Source organism: Leptonychotes weddellii, chromosome 6 (genome assembly GCF_054177405.1).
Source record: "Leptonychotes weddellii isolate Sample4059 chromosome 6, ASM5417740v2, whole genome shotgun sequence".
In the NCBI taxonomy this organism is placed as follows: domain Eukaryota; kingdom Metazoa; phylum Chordata; class Mammalia; order Carnivora; family Phocidae; genus Leptonychotes; species Leptonychotes weddellii.
The window spans coordinates 137,677,295-137,702,493 of record NC_138374.1 but is presented as its reverse complement, the minus strand read 5'-3'; the positions used below and the strand labels follow the sequence as shown (position 1 = coordinate 137,702,493).

General features: G+C 58.9%; 2 protein-coding genes across 8 annotated transcripts in view; one reads left to right on the top strand and one right to left on the bottom strand.

The window, feature by feature from the left end:
• CHRNB2 (cholinergic receptor nicotinic beta 2 subunit) overlaps positions 1 to 7,638 on the top strand; it is an 11,748-nt gene extending 4,110 nt beyond the window's left edge. The window contains exons 6-7 of the mRNA XM_081825526.1: positions 50 to 460; positions 4,065 to 7,638. Coding sequence (XP_081681652.1) covers positions 50 to 460; positions 4,065 to 4,235 — 582 coding nt within the window. The 3' untranslated portion in view covers positions 4,236 to 7,638. The remainder of the gene's footprint in view (positions 1 to 49; positions 461 to 4,064) is intronic.
• A 706-nt stretch (positions 7,639 to 8,344) lies between these two features.
• ADAR (adenosine deaminase RNA specific) overlaps positions 8,345 to 25,199 on the bottom strand; it is a 39,371-nt gene continuing 22,516 nt past the window's right edge. For 4 of the 7 annotated variants that reach the window (XM_081825525.1, XM_031029734.2, XM_031029732.2 and 1 more), the window contains 13 exons: positions 24,329 to 24,509; positions 23,746 to 23,894; positions 23,058 to 23,202; positions 22,765 to 22,955; positions 15,267 to 15,492; positions 14,866 to 15,037; positions 14,353 to 14,446; positions 13,810 to 13,932; positions 13,461 to 13,594; positions 11,856 to 12,038; positions 11,432 to 11,544; positions 11,014 to 11,141; positions 8,345 to 10,706 (listed from right to left, as the gene is read on the bottom strand). In XM_081825525.1, coding sequence (XP_081681651.1) covers positions 10,469 to 10,706; positions 11,014 to 11,141; positions 11,432 to 11,544; positions 11,856 to 12,038; positions 13,461 to 13,594; positions 13,810 to 13,932; positions 14,353 to 14,446; positions 14,866 to 15,037; positions 15,267 to 15,492; positions 22,765 to 22,955; positions 23,058 to 23,202; positions 23,746 to 23,894; positions 24,329 to 24,509 — 2,077 coding nt within the window. In that variant the 3' untranslated portion in view covers positions 8,345 to 10,468. The remainder of the gene's footprint in view (positions 10,707 to 11,013; positions 11,142 to 11,431; positions 11,545 to 11,855; positions 12,039 to 13,460; positions 13,595 to 13,809; positions 13,933 to 14,352; positions 14,447 to 14,865; positions 15,038 to 15,266; positions 15,493 to 22,764; positions 22,956 to 23,057; positions 23,203 to 23,745; positions 23,895 to 24,328; positions 24,510 to 25,199) is intronic. The other 3 variants (XM_006734829.3, XM_081825523.1, XM_081825522.1) reach the window with 2 other exon arrangements.

The window sequence follows — 25,199 nt, the reverse complement described above, 5'->3', positions numbered from 1 at the left end:
CATCTCCGTGCTCCTGGCGCTCACCGTCTTCCTGCTGCTCATCTCCAAGATCGTGCCGCCCACCTCCCTGGACGTGCCGCTCGTCGGCAAGTACCTCATGTTCACCATGGTGCTCGTCACCTTCTCCATCGTCACCAGCGTGTGCGTGCTCAACGTGCACCACCGCTCGCCCAGCACGCACACCATGGCGCCCTGGGTCAAGGTCGTCTTCCTGGAGTGGCTGCCCGCGCTGCTCTTCATGCAGCAGCCGCGGCCCCGCTGCGCTCGCCAGGGTCTGCGCCTGCAGCGGCGGCAGCACGAGCGCGAGGCGGGCGCCCTCCTCTTCCGGGAAGCCCGCGGGGAGGCGCGCTCGGGGCCGGCGCGAGGCGGAGCGGGGGCGGGCGGCTGCGGCCTCCGCGCGGCGGTGGACGGCGTGCGCTTCATCGCGGACCACGTGCGCAGCGAGGACGACGACCAGAGCGTGAGTGGCGCGGCCACGCGAGGCTCACGCGAGTGCGGGGCGCGGCCGCTGTGGCCTCCTCGGGCTCTCCTCGGTGGGCTTCCGGGAGGCGGCGCCGCGGAGGCTGGAGTCGGTACGGGCGGCGGGGACGCGGGGGGGCCTTGGTGGCTTTGCGGCCGGCCGGTGGCCGCGACCCCGAGGCCCAACCCCCGCTGGCCCCCCGAGTCCGAGCTGGCGACTGGTGATCGCAGCTCTCGGCACGAAGGGCTCCGGGTCCCTCGTCCGTCCCGCGGGGGGCGGAATTGGGGGCGGTCGAAGATGGGTGGGGGCAGAGGCCCAAGTCACACCCCTTTTCTGCGCCTTTGGGACCTTCTGGTGGAATCGTTTTGGAGGAGGGGCAGGTGGAGGCAGGGGCTTCCCAGAGCAGCGCCCCCGCTGTGCGCGCACCCGGCTCTTTCCACCGCGGCCCCCGCCGCGGAGGGGGACCCCGGGAGCCCCGAGCCCGCGCAGGGGCAGAGTGCTACGGGCCGGCGGCGGCCAGCGGTCAGCCTTCGGGTACCGGCAGTGGTTGCCATGGTGACCGGCCAGGTTTCCGCTAGGATGCAGCCGTTCCGGTTTGGGGGTGAGGAAGGGCGGCTCGAGCGCTACCGGTGGGGGTGGGGGCTTGAGAGCCTGGCCTTTCCATTCCCCAGGAGGGCAGGTCCGCGGGCTGGAGGGGGGCTTGGCCAGGGAGCAGGGTACGTGCCTGATGGGCGGAGGCGGGAGCAGGCCCGGGGAGACGCGGCCCGGCAGCGCGGGGGCTCAGCCGCGCGTCCCGCCCGCGCCGCCCCCGCCGCAGTCCGCTCGGTGCTCGGTGCAGTGGCCTACTTGGACCCGCGCTGGCATCTCAGACCTCACACGTCCAAGCCCCAGTGCTCCATCTAAGCCCCACCACCGGCTTGCTTCTCCTGCAGTCTCCCCATCTTACAGTAAATGGCATCGCCGTGCACCCAGAGGTTCAGACCAAAAACCTGGAGTGATTCTTGACTCTTCTCTCTCTCACCTCCCCCACCATCCAAGTCAGCGGAAGTCCTGCCCTGTGAGCACAATCTCCAAAGTCCTCTCAGCTATCTCTTTCCTCCTCACCTCTCCAGGGTCCTCCCGGGACGGTAGGCCTCCCCCAGCTCTTCCCGGACCGGGGCAGGGTCTCCTGGTAGTCTCCCCGAGTCAGCTCTGTTCTCCTTCCTCCAAATACGCGACGTCTCCTTCTCACCTTGTGCCTTCTCCTCCCTGGCTCAGGTCACTGGCCCACTAGTCTAAGCAAGCAAAGCTCTGTCTTACCTCAGGATGTTTGCACCCATTGGTCTCTCTGCCTGGAATGCCCTTCTTTTTTTTCCTTTAAAAAAGTATTACTGGGGCTCCTGGGTGGCTCAGTCCGTTAAGCATCCGACTCTTGATTTCGGCTCAGGTCATGATCTCAGGGTTGTGGGATTGAGCCCCCAACCCGGCTCTGCCCTCAGTGGGGAGTCTGCTTGGAATTCTTTCCCTCCCGACTTCCCCCCACCGCCCACACACTCTCTCTCTCTCTCAAATAAATTTTTTAAAAAAAGTATTATTATTACTATTAATGTTCGCTCTCCTGTTTGAGAGTAGGTTGCAGTCGTTGTGACCCTTTATCGCGAATACTTCAGTGTGTCTTGTCCTGAGAATAGAGATGTTGTCTTGCATAACCAGGATCAGTGATCAAATTCAGGAAATTCAACATCCATATAATATCTTTAACTGATATAAAATCCATATTAAAAGTTTTCCGGGGGCGCCTGTGTGGCTCAGATGGTTAAGCTTCTCCTGGTCCTGGGATTGAGCCCCATGTTGGTCTCCTGCCTCGGTGGGGAGCCTGCTTCTCCCTCTCCCTCTGCCTCTCTCCCCTGCTCATGCTCTCTCTTTCTCTCTCAGATGAGTAAATAAAGCCTTAAAAGAAAAGTTTTCCAACTTTTGGGGCACCTGGGTGGTGCAGTCCGTTAAGCATCCGACTCCTGGTTTTGGCTCAGGTCATGATCTCAAGGTCATGAGATGGAGCCCTGCATCTGGCTCTGCATCAGCTTGGAGTCGAATTGAGATTCTCTCTCCCCCTCTGCCCCCCACCACTGCCATGTGCACCTGCTCGCTCTCTCTCAAATAAATAAAGCTTTAAAAAAAAAAAAAGTTTTCCAGCTTTCTCAGTAATGCCCTTTGCAGCGCTCCCCACCCTGATCCAGGATCTCAGATTGCACTCAGTTGTCCTACCTTTTTCTTTTCCTTTGATCTGGAACAGTTTCTCAGCTCTGTTTTTCATAGCGTCAACATTTTGACGGGTGTGGGCTGGCCCTCGGTTCGGGTTTGTCTGATTGCTTCTTCACGTTGTTCCGGCCACAGCTGGCTCCTTCTTACGTTCCAACGTGACCTTCAGTGTCCCTTCCTCGGAGAGGCCATCCCAGACCACACCCTCCAGGGTGTCTTCCCCTCCGTAGCTCTCTCTCAGTTCTTTGTTTCCTTATCCGCACCCACCAGCGTGTAATTACTTTAGTCTCGCTTATTTGTGCCCCTTTCCCTCCGTGGACAGTGAGCCACAGCCAGCATTTGTCTGGCTCTTGGCCACACCCCCGTGCCTGGCACGGAGCCAGGCCCACAGCCGGTGCGAGCAAGCTGTTGCTCAGCAGCCGACCAAATGAAGGTGCACAGCGGTCTCCTTCCTGGGCCCCCAGATGAATGCGTGCAAAGGCCCTGACTCAGGCTCAAGGGGGGCCGGCCCCGTGACAGCTGTCAGACCCAGACGGTATCCTCTTTCCGATGGATTGGTCGCGTCTGGGACCAGTGCTCACCCTCTGGGGCCTGCATGCTGGAGCTGCTGCTGTTGGATGGGCTGCCCCAGGCAGTCACGGCTGGACGGGGGCCTGTGGAGCCAGCCATTCACTCGATAACGGCACTCTTTTGCACAGGCTGGGACTGCAAAGCGAATCAGCCAGGGTCCCTGTCATTTAGGAACTCGTAGCTGGCCGGGGGCGGGGTAGGATGGCAGACACGCAAATTGAAATGGCAATACAGTGCAGTAAAAACACTGTGATCAAGATGTGTCCACCTGCTGAGGGAGTCCGGAGAGGACAGTGGTTCATTCTGATCAGGAGTATCAGAAAAGATCACTTCAGAGAAGAGGTAACATTTGGTTTGGGCTTTAGAGGATGTGTAGGAGTTCACCAGGCAGAGAAAGGGAAGACCAGAATTCTAGACAGAAAGGAAACTCAAAGGCACAGAGACTTGAGAGCGCTCATGGGGCTTTGGTAAGTCTGGGTCAGAGGGAGGAAGAGGATGGTAAGTAGGTAGGTGCGTATTTGTCACGGTGGGTCTTCAATCCAAACTTGGGAGTTTGGATGGGCCCTGAAGGTGGTGGGGCCGCTGGAGGCTTTGAAGCAGGCAAGTTGGGAGCCACACTTTGGAAAAGTCGCTGTGGGGTCGTGGAGGGAGAGGAGGGGGGTGCGTGTGTACACGCGTGTGTGTGCATGGGTGTGTACACGCGTGTGTGTGTGTGGTGAGACCGGCCTATTCCCATTTCACTCCTGTCCTGCATCATGTGACTGATACCCCGGCCTCCTTTGTCTCCTCTGTCCAGGTGAGTGAGGACTGGAAGTACGTTGCCATGGTGATCGACCGCCTGTTCCTTTGGATCTTTGTCTTCGTTTGTGTTTTTGGCACCATTGGCATGTTCCTGCAGCCTCTCTTCCAGAACTACTCCACTGCTCCCTTTCTGCACGCAGACCACTCAGCACCCAGCTCCAAGTGAGGCCCTCCCGGCTCCGCGCCACTCCACCCCTTGCCCTCTGTACACAGTCATTTTGCGGGGAGGAGGGACAAGTGAGCTACGGGGGCGGGGGAGGGGGTGCGCTGCCACAGACCCAGCCTCTCCGCCCCCCGCAGCCCCTCCCAGCCCCGCTGGTGAATGACAGACAGCGCGCCCTGGAGGCTGGAGGCTGGACCCGCTGCCGTCCTGTCTTCTTACCGCAGCCGGGCGGGAGTGCTGCTGGTCGGGCATGAAGGCTGAGAGATGGGGCATGGAGATTGGGCCTTCCCCTCTGAGGGAAGTGTGATGGGGAAGGGGCCAGGGGCAGAGTCCCAGGGCCCCTGCCTAGGTACACTGCTTCTGGGCTGGCAGGTCTGCCCAGGGGCTTACCTGGCGCTGTGGTCAGACCCCTGGGGGCCCTCCAGCCCAGCCCCGCAGCCCCTTGCTTCTAGGGGCTCCAGGGCCCAGCCCCAGGTCCCTGCACCCCTGGACTTCCCCCCACTTTCCTTCTTGCTCGGGCCGGGTGGGGCGGGCCAGGCTGGGCATCGAACCCCTGCGTTGGGAGCCTTCCTTGGCTGCTTGGAACCACGTCCTCCAACTGTGCACAAAATGCAAGCTCTTCGGCGGTCTCCCCACTTGAACTGACCGGTGTTTGGAGTCAGGAAAGTGAAGCTGTTAGCTCTGAGCAGACGCAGCCTTTCTGCACGCAGCAGAGGGGGCTGGGCAGGAGAGAGCACTGGCCCGGCCGCACCCCACAAGCAGACCTGAGCGGGGCGGAGGCAGAACCTCATTGCCGTCATCGGCTCCTCAGAAAGCACGGCCTTTGCCTCTGTCCTGTGGGCCTTGTGGAGGCTGTATCCTGACCTTGCTCCCAGGGACCAGCTGGGGGCCACCTGGCCTCTTAGCCTAGGAAACAGACCTCTGATGGACCTCCTGCCCCAACCCCTGCCATGTGACTGGCTCTGATTTGTGGTCCTGGCCTGTCCTCAGTGCCAGTGGGGGCCGGTCACAGACCGGTCAGGCTGCCCAGCGCGGCCGAAAGGCCGGCTGACACAGACCATGCCGTCCTCGGGGGCCCAGCTGGACCCCTGCTTCTGCAGTGCTCACGGGTTGGGGGAGACGCACCGCGTCGGCCACGGGACCAGACGGTCTCAGTCTGGATTCCGGTCCTGGCTCATACCTGCTCGCTCAGCCACAGGGAGCAAGTCCCTTTGCCTTTCTGGGCCTCAGTGACCTCATCTCTTGAATGGGGACGGTAGCGAGGAGGAAGCAGCCCAGTCTGTACTTGGCGAAGACTTGGTGTGTGTGCAGGCCAGGAGCTGGGCAGAGCTGGGGGCGGTGGGCTCACCTGACTGTCCTGACAGCCTTCCTCGCACACCCCTCCTCTCCCTCTCTCTTCCTTGAGCAAACAGAGTCCCCTGAAGCAGGGTGGGAGTCTGGGGAGCCGGGGACTGGAGGAGTGCAGTCGAGGGGAACTTTCCAGGGGCCGCTCAGTGGGTCTGATGGCTGTTGCTCTCTGGAGTGCCCTCAGCAAAGCATCGTTCCGTTCCTGGGCTGAGCTCCTCCCGACGCAGGTGTGTGCTCAGGGCCTCTGGGTGGACCTCGTCCTGTCCTGGCTGTGGACACCCAGGTGGCCACTGGGCAAGATGTGCCTCGGCGTGTTTCCCGGCCTGCCGGAGCGGGCTCGTGACCTCCCTTCTGAGTGGGTGGCTTGGCCCTGTGGAGACGCCCTGTCCTAGAGCAGCAAATTAAGAGTTGCCTGTATCATGCCTGGACCTGCTGCGGATCCCTAGCCCTGGGGAAGCCCCCAGGAGCCCGAAGAGCAACTGGAAAGGAGCCCTCCCTCTGCAGGATGGGGTGCCGGCCCGAGGCCCTCGTTTCTGGCTCTCCCGGGCTCCTCACTGTGGCCTGGGCTACATGGCTGGGCCTGCCCTTGCTTGGAGTACTCCTTCCAAGGGGCTGTTGTCCAAGTAAGTCACCAAAAATGCTAGAGGGCTTTTAGGCCTGGAGATTGCTGCCTGAATGGGGACAAGCATCGTCCCTTCTTTTACCTTGGTGTTGTCAGGGGAGCTCCCTGCCCCTTCCATGGGGGGCCGTCTCTGGAGAGCGTCAGGTGCCCCGTTCAGTGCCCCCAGTCTGGAGAGGGCGGTGCAGACACTGGACCGAAGCCTGAGCAAGGTGGGCTTGGGAGGGGCTGCTGAGGAAGCAGGCGGGATTGTCTCCATCTGCAGGGCACCCTGCCCGACGAGCGGGCCTGCCCACTCTGCTTTTGACGGTTGGCGCTGCTGCAGGAGGAAAGCACTTTCTTGGTGGCGAGGCGTCTGATACTGCAACAGCTGGACTGAGTCACCAAAAACTTGAAAGCAAACAAGACAAGGCAGCCTCCCAGCTGGCCTTCCCTGCAGAGGAAGGCTGTGCGTGCAGGAAGGGTGAGGGGCGGGGAGTGCTCTGGGCAGGATCTGGGGGCACGACTCCTACTCCTCCCAGCCCCAGGCCTTTGTTCTGCAGGGAAGGGGCCCGTCCACTCGCTTGACTCAGCTGAGCCGTCCAAACGGCTGGGCCTCGAGGCGGGCTCGGGGAAAGCAAGGGGCCTCTCTGATTCGCTCCCTGGCCAGAGTGCACTCGGCGCCAGCTCTCAGCCTCTTCGTCCGGTCCCTCAGCCCAGCAGGTGCCGGCTGTCAGCCATCCAGGCCGGAGTGAGAATTGGCAGCGTGTTTCCATGTTTGTCCCAACAGGCCCGAGGGCCCAGCCTGAGTGTCACATGGCTCCTGAGGGACTGTAGGTCTAGGAGTTGTAGCTAAGACGCCTCACCCACCCACCCTCAGAGCACCGCCCCCCCCCTCGGCCTTGGCCTCCCTTGTCTGTGCTTCTGGAATATTGGCACTGGTCTAGCCCGCTCCAGGCCAGACTCCTTAGGAACTCAAGATTCTTGTAAAGAAAGTTGTTTCCAAACATGTCTTGTCTCTGTGCTCTATTTGGGGGCCAGGGTCGGCAAATTTGGGAAACTGGGGGTGATGCTGGAGAAATTGGACCCATGAGCCATGAAAGACAGTGCAAGACTCTGAAGGTGAGCAGTAACTTTAATTTCTGTAATCGATGCCTGACAAGGGCACTCGTCAGATGGAAAAGAAATGGATAGCTCCTGGGGGGCGCTCGTAGAGAAGGGCCCTGGAGGCAGGGTCGGCGGGAGTCTCCGCACAGCTGGCGTGCGCGGGGAGGTCAAGGCTGTGGTCTGTGCGAAGGCCACACCTGTCCCCAGAACCCTGGTTTGCTTCGGGCCCGAACCTGGCAGGTGCTCGGTTGTGGCCCCTGAACGGGACCAGACATAAGGAGCTGACGAACACTCCGTGCTCCCAAGGGCAGCCCTGCGACCCAGCCCCTCGGAGTGGGCGGTGCGGACGGGCTCGTTCCCTCCGCACATGGGTCTGGCGCTCATTCGGTGTGAAGGAAGGAAACTGTCTGCGTCCTTAAGACTTGGATACGTTTCTCTCCAGCGGCAGAGGCGTGGGGGAGGGATCTGTCCCCTCCCCCCCGTCCGCCACCCCCCCCACCCCATCCGTCCCCGCAGGGGCGACATCTCCTTCCCCATCTTCAGAAGCCCTGGATCTCGGCGGACCACGAATGACACCCACACACGGCTGTGGTCCTTAATGTGCCCCCAAACTCATCACTGGCCCTCCTGGCCTCAGCTGTCCATCGGTCGCGGACGGGGAAGGAGGCTTCGCGGTGACTCTGTCCTTAAGCCGGGGACGGATGTGGTAGAGACGGGAAGGGGCGCATTCTGAGTCACGCGGAGAAATACTGCAGTGCCTCCCGAGACCGAGACCGCAGCCCGGCCAGGCCGCCGGGAGCCGGGAGCACTTCCTAGCAGGCGGAGCACCTGGGCCGAGGGCGCGGCTGGGGGCGGGGGGGCGGGGGCTGCGCGAGGGGCGCCTGCGCGTTGGGCCGAGGTCTCCGAGGACAAGGTGGCCAAGGTGCGAGGACAAGGTGCGGAGCCGTGGGCTCTGCTGGGGCGCCGCGGGTGCGCAGCCCGCGGCAGGTGAGAAACCGCAGGGCCGCGGCCCCCTCTGCGCCCACGCTCCCTCCGCCGGAAGCCAAGACTGGAGACTCTCTAACAATTCAGATTCTCTTTATTTAGGAGGAATGTATATTGTTAGTCACGGTTATCGAGGGACACATCAAAGCGGAATCGGAGGCTGGAGTGCAGCTGCGGTGGCGCCAAGTCTGTTTGGGTTCTTCCCATCCGCTCGTGGGGTCGCACCAGGACCCAAACCAACAGTCGCTCAACGTGAGTAAAGGAAATAGCTTCGAGCAGCGACAATTTTCACAAGTGATTATTCAGAGGATGCACAATAGCCACAGTTCAGACAAATCAACTACAAAGATCATTTAAAAAAAGGAAGAAGGGCGTCCTGGTTACTAAAAACAAAGATTGGACAAGAAAGTAGAGCACTGTGGGAGGGAGCTCTGACCCTCCATTCCTGGGGGGCACAGCCGGGCCCCCTTCCTACAGCAGGAGCCGGTGCGTCTCATCTGACCTTGGGGCGAGCGGGGATCTGCTGCTTTGAGGGCCCCTGGGCTCCGGTCGCAGCTCTGCTGGAGATTCTAACGCCCAAGATGGAGCAGAGGGTCTGAACACTCCGTGGGGTCAGCAGGTGAGACCCTCTGGCTGCCTCCCGGGAGACCGGCCCCACACGCCTCTGGCAGGTGCGCTCGATGGGGCCGGGCCCCTTCACCCCAGAAGACAGGCACTGTGTCCCGACCGGCTCCGTGGGACAACCGGCTATTCCACAAAGACGTCTTGAGTATACTTAAAAAAACTTGTTTTTTTTTTTTAATTTTGGTCAATTTTTGGTCAAAAGCACAGAGGAACAGTAGCCACCAGAACCAAAGTGTGAGTGTATCTACTGCAGAAGAGGGGTCCAGACAGGGCTGCCTCGGCAGTACGGAGGGGGGCACGAGGGAAGGGGGACAAGCATCTGAGGGCCTGGCCTGGAGCGCCGGCGGGCAGAGACAGAGGCGTCACCTGGGGCGGGCTCAGGTCTGGCTGGTGCAGGCGCAGAGCCGGGCTCCAGAGAGGCTAGCCTGAGGTGTAGACAGGGGACCCACCTCACTCGGTTCCAACTGCTGTCGGGCATCCAGCCTGCCAAGACTCCCTGACAGGCCTGAGGCCTGCCCTTCTGAAACTCCCCGGCAGACAAAAGCACTTGGATAAATGAAAAATTAGGTCTGATTTTAAAATCTTTTAAGTACAGGTGCTCTGTAGCAGTTAAGAATCAACATTATGACATTTTTAAAAACTCCTAAGGTACCATGACTTGGTCAGCTTTCCCTGGTGTCACGGTCATGAGAAAGATACCGCGCGGTGCCGTGATCTGACCCAACGTGATCGTTCTGCCCTTCCTCTCAGTCCTGATTATCTGAACAGAGAGGACTTGTGGTGCAGGACCTCTCCCACCCGGGCCTTGGGGTCTGTGGCCCTCTGTGCCCCGCCGGCAGGACAAATCCCCAGGAATGCTTCCAGAGGACAGCGGGTGTGCGGTACTGCGAGGCTGGTCTGCACGTGGGGGCGGTCGGTGTCACCCCCCCGGGATTTTGCTCCTGTGGGTCGAGCCCTAGGCCAGCCCTCTCTGCCGCCCAGCTGCCCGCCCTCCCCCCCTTGCTGGCTAAAGTGCAAGACCCGAAGGTCACCGAGCGCCACCTGCGGATGCCCACGGTTCAGTGATGAACTGACCGCACTTGTAAACTCCTGTCTTCATACCTGTTTCACCGAATTCTTGAAGTTCACCTCTTACCCTCTTGGAGGAAAAGGAGAAACTTAACGATCATAAGGAGGGAATCGCAAACGGGCAGAGGGAGACAGAGGGGCCTGCAGAGTCTGCCAACGAAACCTCCAGCCCCGACAGGACTCAGCGCGGATCGGCCCGACCCAGACGGCGAGAGGCTGGTGTGGCAAACACGAGGAGAGGACGTGGAAACCAAAGTGGGGCTGAGTGGGAGGGGCTTGCACATGGTGGGCAGGAGGGGCCGACGTGGCCCCCTCCTGGTGGAGAGGGCAGGGGCGGGCAGGCGGGCGGGCCTGGCCCCTGGCAGAAGCAGGGCACACAGGAACCCACCGTTCCCAGTGTCACCAACGCGCTTCCACCAAATAAAGAAAAGGGAAAGTAAAGGAACACCCGCAGACTGACGTGACGAGGAAAGCCGCGGCCCCGTGTCGCCCCCCAGGCCCTGGCCCCTCACACGGGGCAGAGGTAGAAGTTCTTCTCCTCCTGAGGCTTGCTGATCCAGTTCCCATAACCCATGTCCCTCAGGCTTTTCTTGAAGTAGTTCTTGGCTATCTCGTACTCTCGGGCAGCTTTCTTGGCCTCACCGTACGAGAGTCGAAGCAGATCCCTGCGGTACCGGAAGGAGCAGAGCTTCTTAAACAGGAGAAAAATGTTCTTTTTGGAGACCCGGGACAATTCGTTCCGCGGCCTGGAGGAACAAAGGCGCTTGTCACTCCCCAGGAACAGAGAAGGAGGGGAGCCCGGGCGGGGGTGCGCGGGGCGGGGTGGGGGTCGCCAGGCAGCGGCTCCTCGGCAGGGCTGGGGGCGCAGTGGGGGTTGCCAGGGAGCCTGAGCAGGGGGCACGCGGGGTGAGGTGGGGGTCGCCGGGGAGCCCAGGTGGGGCTGGGGGTGCAGTGGGGGTCGCCGGGGAGCCTGGGCGGGGGGCGTGTGGGGTGGGGGTCACCAGGGAGCCCGCGCGGGGTGCAGGGGGGGTCGCAGGTGGGCCGGCGCCTCACCCATCCACAGCGCCCCTGGTCCCGTCCAGGATCTCCAGGTCATAGCCGTCCGCCAGGCACCAGTTGACGCTTGTCTCCTTTGTCTTCCCCGACTGCCTCTTGGAGTCGTACACGCTGACTCGGCCCACCTAGGGGTCCCGGGAGTGACAGGGGAAAGATGGAGACCTCCCGGAAGGCCCTGGGACCCCCGGAGGAGAGGGGGCAGCTCACGATCTTTGCCCGCAGCTAGAATTCTGTGGGGCGAGGACTCCGGTCATACTAACCCCAGCTCGATTCAAACGGGGCCCAGACTAAGAAGAAAGCCCTTGGTGTCCGCAAGGACAAAAGGACCGGCTCCCGGGACACCGCAGAGGCCCCTCCCCTGCCCACAGCCAGCGACGGAACGACCGTCAAGGGAACGTGGAGGGGGCCACAGCACCTTGGGGTGGTTGACGATGAACGGGGGCCGCAGTCCGTCCTCGAAGGCACTCCCATCTCTCGTCACACGGCAGCAGATGGCACGAGTCAGATGCCCTTGGCTGAAGAGGTAACCTGTGCAGGAAATGGAGGTGCGCATCTGTGTCTGTGCTCGGTGCTGCCGCGAGGCGGAGGCGTCTGGGGGGGACGCGGAGGCGCGGGGGGTGGGACCGAGGCAGCAGCCCCGCGGACGGTGGGTGTGCAGGGCACGCGGCCCCAGAGCCACAGGCACGACACGTCGGGCTTGGGGGTGGGGGGTGCTGCCCGACCAGGAAGCCCAGACCCCACCGCTGGAGGCCATGGTCTTCCTGGGACCTGTGGTGAGAAGACGTGCCTCCCGCCCAGCAGGTGGGCAGCGAGGCGTGTGGGGGTGGGGGGGCCCTCACCCAGCGTCACAGACTTGAGGTACACAGGCTGCAGGAAGTGCGTTAACAGTGCGCCCTGCAAGCCGAGCACGTTCCAGCGCAGGATCTTGTCGCTGCAGGACATGGTGCGGAGTCTCTCCCCGAGCCGAATGCCGTCCCACGTGGGCACAATGTCACTGGACTCCACTGGGATTGTGCCTTCCCCTGCGGAGGGACTTGGGTCAGAGCCACGGAGGCCCCGGACCAGGCCACTCCCAGCGTGGTCTTTGCACGCCTCGCACTGGGCCCAGGCTGCGCACAGTTCTTCTTCACAGATTGCACAGCACCTACTATGTGTGGGCACTCTACTCGGTGCTGGAACAACGGCAAGCAAACCGGAAGATCCCTGTGCTCCTGGAACGTCCGTGGGCGTGAGGGGGCAGCAAGGGACAGACCGCCAGTAAGCAAGCAAAGCCATACGGACACAAGAACTCCGAATGGCAACGGGGCCCGAAGCCGGGGGGGACGGATGGCGGCAGATGGCGGGGCGCCTCCAGGGACGGAACTGCCAGGGTAGCAAAGACACCAAGGAGAAGCAACAGCTGAGTAAGAGTTTCAGGCACGGAGAACAGCACGAACGAGGGCCCTGAGCCACGTGCGCGTGTGAAGTGCGGTGGGAAACCGCTACAGGGCCCTGTTTCGTTGTTTTCAGTGACAGCTTTAGTGAGATATAATTCACCCATTTAAAGCGCACAGTTCAGTGCTTTTTAGTACATTCATAGGATGAGCAACCCTCCCCACAGTCAAGTTTAGAACCTTTCATCGCCCTCAAAAGAAGCGTCCCCGCGTCTGCCAACCCTCCCAGCCTAGGCCCCAGGCAACCACGAGCCCACTCTCTGTCTCTACAGGGCTGCCAGCGTTACATTCCCGACGTTTCGTATAAACGGAGCCACGGAACGCAGGACCTTTAGCGACTGGCTGCTTTCTCGGGGCTCATCTACACCCCTTTTATGGCTGAGTCCGACTGCACCATGTGGACAGACCCCATCTGGTTCACTCGCCAGTGGGCACACCCTGGGGGGGTCCCCACTTCTCCGCTGTTACGAACAAGCGTGCGCTAGTCTCTGTTCTCTTGGGGACGTGCCCCGGAGCGAGCTGCTGGGTCCTGGGCAGCTCTGTGGGTTTTAAGCAGGGAGGTGACTTGGCCTGAGGGCAGGGGGGTGGGTGTGAGGAGACCCCCCCCCCAAAAAAGGGCCCTGGACGAGGAGGAGCCAGCAGATGGGAGGGAGCCGTGCACTTGGTGCCCACCTCTGTCACTCCTTGCGACTTGGTCCCACATCCCTTCTGCTCCCCACAACCCCAAGTGGTCCCACCCGCCCCCTGGCCACAAAGATCAATGATGGGAAACTGGCTTCCACACTTCTGTTTCTAGCCAGGCTCTCTGCCCTGAGCTCTGGGCAGGTACCTCTGCCTCCTAGCTGACTTGCAGATCTCCCCGACTACCAGGTGCCAAGGGGAATCTTGGTCTTCCTACACCCCATCCCTGTCCCCGGGTCACCCCTCCCAGCAGCGAACAGCAGAAACCTGATGGGCCCGGGGCTCTGCAGAGCCTTCCCATGGGCAAGACGGATGGCGCGTGTCACTCACCATTCTCCACCTTGGTGCGCAGCTTGCCTTGTTTGGGGTTCTCAAAGACGGGGTAGTGGCGGGAATCTGAGCTCTCCACGGCACGGTCACTGCAGGACTTGTCAAAGAGGGCGCCATCCCCACACGGGGCCGTGCTGCAGAGTGGGGCAACGTGAAAGCTCTCACCCGTGCACGGGGCCCCCCCTTCCCTGGGCTCGAGAAGAGCCAGACGTGCTGGAGGCAAGGGGCTCTCCCCGCAGCCTCCCGCGGGCTGCTGAGCTGGGTGTGGCCCACGGAACGGCTCTGACCGGTGGGCCCGACAGCCCTCGGATACCCAACCCTGGAGCCTGGCAGCAGAGACTGGACAGACCTGATGTACAGATGGAACGACACGGTCTTTTTGATTTGGAGCTTCTCTCCTCCCTTCGCAGGCTCAAATATGCTCTCCTTCGCGGTCTGGGGGTTGTATTTCATGAGCTCGCTGTAGAGGAACCTACAAGGGCAACTCTGGCTAGTGCCACAGCGGCTTCTGTGACCCGGCCCCAAGGAGGGAAAAGCCCTAGACACGCAGGCTTCCGCGGTTTCTCATGCGGAAGAGGTGGGGGACCCTCCACCGGAGGCCTCGACACCTCAGGAAGCCAGCCAGCCTCTCAGGTCAGTTTCGTTTCTACCCCCTGACCTGATGAAGACCAGTGAGCTGGAGGGCAGAGCGGGGGCCAGCAGGGGGCTTCCTCGGTCCTCAGATGCACATGAAAGGGTTCTGCTCCCCTACAACCCTGAGGACCAAAAGGTCCTGGCGTGTTTTTGAGAAAGTTGGAGGGAAGAGGGCCGGCTGCAGACAGCAGGCTCTGCGGCCTGAGTCCCGGAGGGGTCAGGCGTGTGACAGGCTCACGGGGCCCCCACGCTCCCCCACCTGATGAAGCCTCTCCGTGAGATGATCTCTGCGTGGCAGTCGTTGACCGTCTCCCCCTTCAGGCTGAGGGAGTCCCCCTTCACACAGCGGTTCCCTGGAAGGTGTTGAAAACAAATGTGATCTTTCCCAGGGAAGTGATGACGAACAGGATAGAGGCTGTTCGGCTTTTTCTTTTTTTTTTGAGAGAGAGAAAGGGAGTGTGAGTAGGGGAGGGGCAGGGGGAGGGACCAGCAGACTCCCCGCTGAGCGCGGAGCCCGATCCCAGGATCCCAGATCTCAGGGGCTGGATCCCACCACCCAGAGATCGGGACCCTGAGATCACGACCTGAGCCCAGGCGCCCCCACAGAGGTGGGTCGTGAGGGGCCAAGGACGGGGCCAGCCTCAAGCACCGCCCCTGCCTCCCGCGCCCCTTCCCCGTCCACGCACGCGGATGGCGGCCACGCGAGCCGCAGAAGAGCCTGGGCTCCGGCCCCAGACGCGCGCATGCAGCCCCGCAGAAGGGCCTCACTGACCTGTCCCCAGGCTGACCACCACCCCCAGGTCGTCGGAGGCCTTCTTCATGATGACGGCGGCCAGGATCTTGCGGCCGAGCAGGGAGGGCTGGAAGCTGTTGGTGAGCGCGTTGAAGCAGCGGTGGCTCAGCATGGCGATCTGGTCGTGGAAGGTGCTGCCGGTGAGGGGGAGCTGTGGGCACAAGGCTGCGTCAGAGCCGCTGCGCGGGGCCGGCCGGGCCGAGCGCCCTCGGCTGAGCCGCCTTTCCCTCTCGCACGTGCTGGCCTGGCTCTGCGCGTCACTGAGGGACCAGCGAAAGCCCGGGACTACGTCACGGGACAGCAAGTTAAGAGCCAGCTCCACCCAAAGAGGAGTCAGCAGGACCCCGCAAAGAGATAGCACCAAAAGTAGACGTCTTAACTGTCTTTGGCTGTGCTTCTGGGGACCTTGAGAGGAGGAGCATAGTTCTTCTGAGACCGGCCCCTGTCACTGGGGTTACCTCTGTGAAACCCATGCGCTCTGCCTTCTCGTTCTCCCCAATCAAGACGCGGAGGGCCGCATCTGCCGCTTCCTGCTTGCCTTGCTTCTTGCTGTGTGCGCAGACGGCTGGGAACCAGCGACCCCCGACTTTTGCCTGGTAAACGAACCTTTGGGATGAGAAGTAGGGGATAAAGACAAGCGCCCGACTGGACACAGCTGTTTCTCAGGCAGCATTTCCCAGACTCGGGCACCAGGGACTCGCTCCGAGACTTCTGCTAGAGACAGATACCCCTTGTCTGCTGCCTGCTGCACACTCTTCTCTAACCTGGCTCTGCTCAAATGTAACCACACTTAGCAGGGACACCTCGTGTGAACACTAGGAGTCCCTTGCCATAAATCGAAGGGGGCCCCAGAACCGAGTGACACCACAGTGTCATTAAACGCCGACGAGGCACCACGGTCTGCAGAGGCTCCAGGCCTGCGTCGTGAAGGAAGTTCAGCAAGGACTGGACGGGGTTTAGAGAAATAGCCAAATGCGGACTTTTCTTCGTAACTCAAGCAGAACTGAGAGGGACATGCTCTCCCAACTCGAATCACTACCGTTTAACGCTCTAAGGCTAAAGTGCTGGATTCTGTTTGCTCATTCACTTCCCGAGTGGCCCAGACGCACCCTGGAGTGGTCTGCTGTAGACAAGGGACCTAAGCTTTCATGAGCAGTTATTTTTGATTCCTGGGAGCCTTGGGATGGCCATGGTGGGGGGAGGGGAGTGCATCTTGGGCACGTGAGCTGCGCAGGGAGTGGGAGGGAGGGCAGCCCAGGACACAGAGGGGAGAACGTGATGGGGCATCCACCAGCCAAGGTTTCAAGAATCCTAGCTTCCAATCACATCCTAAACTGCTGGCGGGGGAAGCCAGCTCTGGATAATCCACCTGCAGATAAGGCTTCGTTACCGAGATTCATCGGCTCAGGCAGTAAAAGGAATCAATCTGTATGTTCAACCACACGGAGCTTCCCACGACTCCTTGCTTATCCTCAGCAGCGGCATGCCTACGTGCCTCCCTGTGCCAGCAGGTGTGTGTGGGCGGGTGGGCTAACGGAAGGTCCGTGAAGGAGGGGGACATGGCGTGAAAGATGCTGGAAAGCAGTGGGGGCCAAACCGGGCCGGACCTTTGCCTGAGACTTAGGACAATCTCATGCCTGTTCCATGTGTTTGAAAAGAATATGAATTCTATACAAAGATACACACACACACAAATACACACGCAGGCTCACCTCAGAGACGTGGTGGGCTCGGTCCCAGACCACCGCAATAAAGCCAATATTGCAATAAAGCGGGATAAAATAAATTTTCTGGTTTTCCAGTGCACACGAAAGTTAGGTTTACACTGTACTGAGTCTCTCAGGTGCACAACAGCATTAGGGCTAAAAACAACATACACACCTTAATTAAGAAGTACTTTATTGCTAAAAAAAAATGCTAACCATCATTTGAGCTTTCAGCGAGTTGTCATCACCGATCACAGATCCCTAAACGTAATAACGGAAAATTTTAGATATTGCGAGAATCACTGAAATGAGACCCAGAGACACAGAGTGAGCAAATGCTGTTGGGCAAGTGGCCCGACGCAGGTTTGCTGGTAAAAGGCCACAGCAAGCAAAGCGCCGTGGGAGGAGGCGTGGCCGCGAGCGTGGCCGTATCTGGTGCACGCTGTGGGTCGTGCGCTGGGACCCCCCAGGCTGCACTGGGCTCTAGGGCACCCGCCAGCCGCGCTCCCTTGCTCGGGAACCGTAGGAGGCCCGTGGTCGCCTTTCCCTGGACTGCTGGGGACAGTGCATTAGGGAAGCAAAGACCCTGAAGACGAGGAGGAGGTTGAGGTGGCGAGGGGCGCAGGGCGGCGAGGGGGCGCCTGCCGGGTGCTCCACACCGCTGTGGAGCCTGCTGACTGGCTGCCGCTTGCAGGGGTGAGGGAGGGAGGTGGTGCGTGGAAGGGGGTCCAGGGCACGGGGCAGGGGGGCACAGCAAAGCAGATGCAGACCCGCGGGTTTGGCAACGGAACGGTAAGGCATCTGTCATATTGTTGTTGCTTTTCTCAATTAAGCGCGACGGAAGACCATGGGCTTCGAGTAAGGAAGGGGGGTTTTGGTGGGAGTCTACATAAAGAGGACAGGGTCTAAAACGGCTTAGAGTGGGAAAGAGAATTTAGTACAAAAACAGAGTAGTGAACATGCTGGGGAGGAGGGCCACGGGCCCTGGCAGGGCTTTCACCGGCTCTGCTCCCTCCCACCGCAGGCCTTCCCCAGAACCACGCTTTCTCTTGACCCGTCCCCAGGCCGCGGCGCCTTACAAAGTCTTACAAGGTCAGGCCACGCCAAGCGGATTCTCAACCCACCATGCACCTCGAGCTCTTTGTAACATGCACGAGATAGGAGCCCTTACGTCTCCCCATGTGATTAGTGGTTCAAATCTGGCTCCTGTCCAAACAAACGGAATGGAGTCCAGAAACAGTCTCTCAATGAATCAACCAAGGAGGGAGAGCGGTTTAGAGGAGAGAAGAGGCTCGGCTGCCAGAGGCAGGAGGGGAGGGGCTGGAGAGCTGCGTCTAAGACACAGAGCCCGAGGCCGGTCTACCTGAAGGAGGTGAAGGGGGTGGACGGTGAGGTCACCTACGGACATGGGAAGGACCGGGGGAAAAGAGCGTAAGGGGCGAAACCCAAGAGCTCTCCTTGGGGCAGGTCAGACTCGACAGGCCCAGTCGAAGCGACAGCAGCTGTGTCCCCACCCCCCTACCCCCCACTGGTGCCTTCCAGCCACGAGACACTGAGAGTGGTGCCATCAGGTAAGGTTGCCCAGAAGGGCCGAGAGAAGGGCCGGCAGAGGGAAGCCGTGTTCTCCTGCCTGCACCCCTGGGGCCCCCTCCCTGAGGTGCACAGGAGTCTTCACGCCCTCCCCCCGGATCACAGTACGTTCTTAAATCCTGCACGAGTCACGGGAAGTCCGAGGGAGGGTTTCATGCAAGCAAAAGGGGAGGATGGACAAAAGGCGGGTGTGAAGAGCAAGGGGCACGACACGGGGAGGGCCGCTGGGTGCAAAAGGCAGGCCCCGCAGGGCCAGGAGGGCCTTTCCCGGCGCCCTGGGCTAGGGTTCTCGATTCCCTCCTCATGGCGGTCATGCTCTCCCGTGAGTTAAGTCAAAGCCGAAGGAAGGACGGACAAGGACACGGATGGGTAGTTCACATACACGGAAACACAGATAACAGACGAATGTGAAGACGTGAGTAACATCGCTTACTATGGAGACAAGTTTAAAACAAGACACTATTTTGTGAGCTCTTCTCCTTTAACCACCTTCTAAAATTGAGCAGTCGGATACGACACCAGTGAACGTTCAAATCGTTAAGTATACGAGGGGAGTAAGTGTCCCTCATTCCCAGAAGCAAACACCGGGACCAGACTTCAGTCCCCGCAGAGCCGCCCCTGCCCGGGCCCCACACTGTGGGTCAGCCCTGCTGGCGCGGGCTCTGTGCCACTCCGCGCTGGGTGGGCACCACGAGTCAGCAGTCTGTAGGCAGCAGGGACGCAGAGCACCTCAGGCTGTCCGTGACAAACAACACGGGGCGTCCCCCGTGGGGAGGGTGCCGCTCCCCACCCGGGGCCTAAGGCTCAGGAGGAGACGTCATGGATGCTGTGAGCACACTGACGACACATTCATTTAACTCACACACCTCTCATTGGAAAAGAACCCTTACTTTTAAGGAAATTGGCCCGCAGTCTTTTAGCCTCAGGTGGTTCTTCTAAGACACACTGATTCTCCTGACGGCCACACCTCCGTCTTTTTCCTTTATGATCTTATGTCTTATTGGAAAGGCTTTGCCCCTCCAAAATTCTCAAGCAAAAATCCCTGCTTTTATCTAGAGATTTTATGATTTTATGTATATATATATATTTATTTTAAATTTTTTTTTAAAGATTTTATTTATTTATTTGAGAGAGAGAGAATGAGAGAGAGCAAGCACATGAGAAGGGGGAGGGTCAGAGGGAGAAGCAGACTCCCTGCCGAGCAGGGAGCCCGATGCGGGACGCGATCCCAGGACTCCAGGATCACGACCTGAGCCGAAGGCAGTCGCCCAACCAACTGAGCCACCCAGGCGCCCTTTTTTTTTTTTTTATTAAAGATTTTAGATTTTATGTATATATTTTTAAGATTTTATTTTTAAGCAATCTCTACACCCAACATGGGGCTTGAACCCACAACACCGAGATCGAGTCGCACGCTCCTCTGACTGAGCCAGCCGGGCACCCCTAGTTTATATTTAAGTCCCTGACAATGAGATCAGACGTGAGCAAGGAGACAGACACCCAGCGGTGTCTGAGATGCAGGGGGCCAGCCTCCCCCGACCTGAAGCCTCGTCTGCCTCTGCGTCTGCTGTGAGGGGCTCTGGGGGCCACACCCTCTGCCGTCCCTCCCCCTGGCCATCGCACCACGGCCGTGCAGCTCATCCCTCTTTCAGAACTTTCTGGCTATTCTCCCACATGCATTTTTCTTTTTTTTTCTAGATTTTATTTATTTATTTGACAGAAAGAGAGAGAGCACACAAGCAGGGGGAGTGGGAGAGGAAGAAGCAGGCTTCCCGCCGAGCAGGGAGCCCGATGCGGGACTCGATCCTGGGACCCTGGGATCATGACCTGAGTGAAGGCAGACGCTTAATGACTGAGCCACCCAGGCATCCCCCACATGGGATTTTTCATATGAACCTGGGTCTCAGGTGTTCCGGGTCTAAAATAAAGAAGTCAATTCTACCAGTGTCTTTAGTAGAATTGTGTGAAACATAAACACTAATCTGGGGACAGCTGCAGTCATTGAATTGGGTTTTCTATCTGATCACAGAGTTATCAGAGCCTGCATGTCTCCTGCTCGGAATGCGTGCAAGTCTTTTATCTGTTTAGCTGCTGCTGCAAACAGGCTACTTTCTCCTACTACATCTTCGAATTGCTTACTGCCACACATGGAAAAGTTGCCAGCGCTTGCAGGTTAGTTCACAATTCCCTGCTCTCCTGACTTCCCCTCTGTCTCTGGTATTTCTTCCCACCTCTTATGCATTCCTCAGGTACACGATCACATCATTCATCCGTACGTAACAGAAGCTTCCTCTCCCCGCCTTCCCTGTCTTAACAGATGGCCTGAGCTACTGGTGCCTCGAAATAACGAGGACCTGGGCATCCACGTGTCCCCACCTTGCTGTGAACAGCTCCCCATTCAACATGGAATAAGCGCCTGGCTTTTGGCTTCAGATATACGTTTTTATCATGCTATTAAGGAGGTATTCAATAATTTCTACTTTATTAGCAGTTTGGCTTTTTAATCTGAATGGATGTTAAATTTTACGAAAAGCCTTTTTGGAATCTCTGGAGGGGATTCTGAGTTTTGTCCTTATTATTATTTGGTAAATAATAATAACAAACATCTTAACACAGACTAATCTTTGCACAGCACGAAGACATCATTTCTCACATTTTAGAATGGCAAAGATAAAAATTTTGATTCAGATATCCCCCGTTTCCAAAGTTCATGTTACGCCACTCCCCCTTTACTAAAGACCTATGTAAGTACCTGTTTCCACCAATCAAAAGAAATCTGAAGAGGCTTTTTGCTTTTATGAAAAAAGCAAGAAGTGAAAACAGCGTTCAGTGCTGGTTGGGCAGAAAATTTAAAAGGAACTCTGTCCTTGTGGATCGTGGGGGAAACCTGTGATTCCGTACTGGTTACGGTGAAGGGGGAGAGCCGTTCTTTACTGCTGAAGGACGCATCAAGCGCTGTAATCTCCCTGCAGGAAGATTCAGCAATGTTTACCAAAATTTTAGACGCACAGAAAGAGCTCATTCACAGCAGCACTGTAATAGCAGAGTGTGGAAATGACCCACGTGTTGGTCACTAGGGGCTGGTGGGCAGCCCAGGTCAGTGCCCTGGGGAGCTATGGAGCACCTTCCAACAAAGAGCAGGACCGGATATGGAAGACTTGCCGAGATGCTCCTGTTACGTATGAACGGCAAGCCAGGTTTCAGTGCACACGTCCACGTAACAAACGGAGAAACACACCAGCTCGGCCCATGTTTATATGAAGATGCTCTGGAAGGAGGCACGGGGCTGTGAAGTTACCACGTGTCGGCGTGTTGGGGCGTGAGGAAGGAAGAGCTGGGCCACGGGGGAGGGAGGAGTGAGGACAAGATTCTTGTGTTTCATTTTAAGGAATTCTATCATCTCTACAAAAAACAAAACCCTTAAAAACTGTACGTAACCTATCACCCAGAAATCCCCCTCCTGAAAATGTCTGCCCTGGACACTCCTACCCCTGAGAGCAGACAGGGCACGAGGACTGCTTCTGGGAGCACAACCGCATCCGACCCAGACGTCGCGGCAAATTGACTGGATCAGTAATGCAAAGTGGGGGCTACAACATCAAGAGCAACGTTCTCTTTCCCAAACTAGGTGGTGGGTACAGGGGTTGTCTGTTTTAGGAAAGACCTTTATATCTCTTGCTCGATAAAACTCTAAAATTGTAAGCATCTATTCAATGGAATATGCAGCTGTGGGTGGCGCCCGGCCAGCTCAGTCCATGGAGCGTGGGACTCTTGGTCTCGGGCTCATGACAAGTCCCACCCTGGGTGCAGAGCTTATGTTAAAAAAGAAAAAAAAAAGATTCAGACAACGTATAGAAATACGTAGCTACAGAATGGAGTGTGACCGGTGCGTGCATCTGAGACATGTGACGGCCTCTAAGACGTACTGGTAAGGAGACAGGTGGAGGACAGAAGACAGGATTTATACTTATTTTTGTTTAAAAAGCAAAACAGGGGCGCCTGGGTGGCTCAGTTGGTTAAGCGACTGCCTTCGGCTCAGGTCACGATCCTGGAGTCCCTGGATCGAGTCCCGCATCGGGCTCCCTGCTCGGCAGGGAGTCTGCTTCTCCCTCTGACCCTACCCCCTCTCATGTGCTTGCTCTCTCTCATTCTCTCTCTCTCAAATAAATAAATAAATAAAATCTTTAAAAAAAATAAAAAGCAAAACAGAAAGAAAATGTACTAATATATGCATGAAAATTTCTAGAAGTACTCAAGAAGCTAGCAATAGTGTATAAGTCTGGGGAAGGAAACTATCAGCCTGAGGTAGAAAGAAGACTTTTCCCTGCATACTTTTTAAACTGGCCTGAATGATTTTCTATGCACATACGTATTCCTTTAAAAATGAAGTTAATCAAAAACAATTAAAAAGGAGCATACTTGCTGTAGGAGTGACTGTACTCTCTAGACGGCCACTGTGGGTCTTCCAGGGCTGGATCTGTTTCTGCGGGGCCACTCCTCCCGTCCCCGTGGCCCCGCGGCCCGGCAGCCCTTCCTCTCCCCGCCCTGGGGCGTGTGGCCATGGCGGGGCTGGGACACTCACTTGGGCTCGTGCGGAGGGCCGGACTGGTCGACCAACTTGAACTCGGCCGCGAAGCCATGGGAGCGGGCATACTCCAGCAGGCCGCCCACAGGGTTGGTGTTCAGGTATCTGACGAGCTCGCCAATCCTCCTGACCTTGTTGGGCATCCCAGACTCCAGGTTGTCAAGGGATTCGGTGTTCGTGCCCCCAGGCTGAAGGAGAATTGGCCACACAAAGAGGAACCGTAAGCACCTACGGAAACTCTGAGGGACGCAGGGGCAATGCTGAGCTGCGCGGTCGCTAAGCTGGCCCACCTGGGCATCAGAAGGCGCCGAGCTGGTGGCCTCTCCGTGCAGAGCCTTCATGGCCTCCTCTGCAGCCATCTGCTTTGCCACCTTCTTGCTGGGGGCGCTTGCAGTGGGGAAAGTGTGGGCTCCCATGGCAACGCAGTATTGGAACCTGGCAGGAGAGGGAGGAGCCGGGTTGAAGCGGCCCTGACAGCAGAGACCCCTCCGCCGGGCCGTCCCCTCCGAGCCGGCAGGTCCTCGCACACATCGCCTCCGGGCCTTGGCCCACACAGCCCCTCCGCCTCGACGAGTCGGTGCCCTGGGCCCACCTCCTGCCTCCGGCCTCTCTCAGCCTGGCTGACCCTAAGCGGCATGTGAGCACCCAGCTGGCCGTGCCTCCTCCGGGAGCCCCCCTCCGGAACGTGGAGGTGTGCGGAGCCTCGGGTACGGCCAGATCCACACCTTTCAGACCCGCCACCGGCAACCGCCAGGCCAAGCGTCTCCCCAGCGCTCGGTCCCCACTTCACGCTTGCAATTCCCAATCCCAGACTGTCTGCCGCACAGCAGTGAGCATGCCTCGCGGCTCCCCACTTTCCGTACTGAAAGCAGGCGGACTGCTCAGTGGGGTAATGGGCCGCCTCTCGGGAGGCGAGCAGGAGAATGTCTCTCTCTCCAGGGAAAACCTCAGCAGAGATACATGACACAAGAGATGTACTTGGGGTCATGGGCAGGGCCTTCTCTGGACAGGAGGCGGAATTCACAGGAGCTCCCCAGCTTGTGCACACACTCAAGCAAGGTCGTGACGGGGTTCTTCCCAGAAAACAAGGATGCTGCGGAAGGGGTGCTGGGCTGGGACTCTGCCATCTGGAGAAAACAAGAGACAAGAGAAAGGGCTGAGCAACCACGGGCTGCTGCGTCCTGGCGGAGCGGCGATGGCTCAGCCACACGCGAGGGGCTGACGTTCCAAAAGGAGAGGGTTGAGGGAGTTTCTGGGCACGTTACTGAGACGGTTTGGGTCTCGTTTCTCATCTGCCAACAACGGCGCTTGGACTCGACCAGCTTTGGGGTCGCTTTCCGGCCTGGAGGTCTGTGACTCCAGCTGGGCTGGGAGGCGGGCAAGCAGGGGCGCTGGGTGTGAGGGGAGGGGAGCGTGGCCAAGGGGGGCAGCGGCGGGAGGGGGACGCGGCCTCTGAGCCACGGACTTGGCCGTTGGCGCTCAGACCGCCTGCAGGGGTTGGTTAGATGCTGCTACAGCGACCTGAGCAGAGCACGGGGCCCCCAGAGGGCAGGACGCCTACCTTCTCCGACCCCTTCTCTGTGGGATCGTACGGTTCTTCCGGTCTTCCGCTGTCCTTGGCTTTCGCTTCCTCCAGCAGGATGGTCATGGCTTTGAGGGCCGCGTCCTGCTTGGCCACCTTCTTGCTGCCGGCTTCAGCGGGGGGGAACTCTCGGCCACCAATGACGACTTGGAATTTGAATCTTGACGGAAAGTGAGTAGATGTGTGAGTGCGGGCCGGCCGTCCCTGCCCCCCCCCCACCGCCCAGGGCCCTGCACCCGGGAGCCTCCTGCTACACAGAGGGACTCTTGTCCCTTTGGAGCCTCAGTCCCTACCTTCCGGAAACAAAGCAGCCAGCGACTCTCCCCAGAGCTCATTAGAGCAAACACAGCTCAGGGGAGACCCGCTCTCTCTTCACAATGAGTTAAGAGAGAGCCTGTACAAAACATGATGAGCTAAAATCACCACTGCGGCCACCAACGGCCTTCATTCTAAAGCAGCTGTGGCCGACCGGCCACCTCTAGGGCGGGTCCTCAAGACGGCGAAGCCTCCTTCCCGCACAGCCTCACACCCCCACCGGCCTACAGGGATCGGGGACCTGCCGCTTCCTGGGGCCTGCTCCTGTCCCCAGCCTCCCTCAGAGATCCAGCGCGCTACGGCTGGGTCTGGGTCACTCTACGGCTCCACGTGTCCGGAGCCCGAGATGAAAGGCGTCTCCCTGGTAATGCAGAAAACCAAAAAGCCTTTGTTCCAGGCCTCCGGACTTAGCTTGGACCTCCTGCGCTCAAGTTTTCAAATCTGTTCGGCTCTTTGCTCAATCTGGGATTTCAATTTAGAAAGGTAGGTCAAATTTCTTATTTCCTGGGTCTTCGTTTCTTACAGCTGGAGTCCA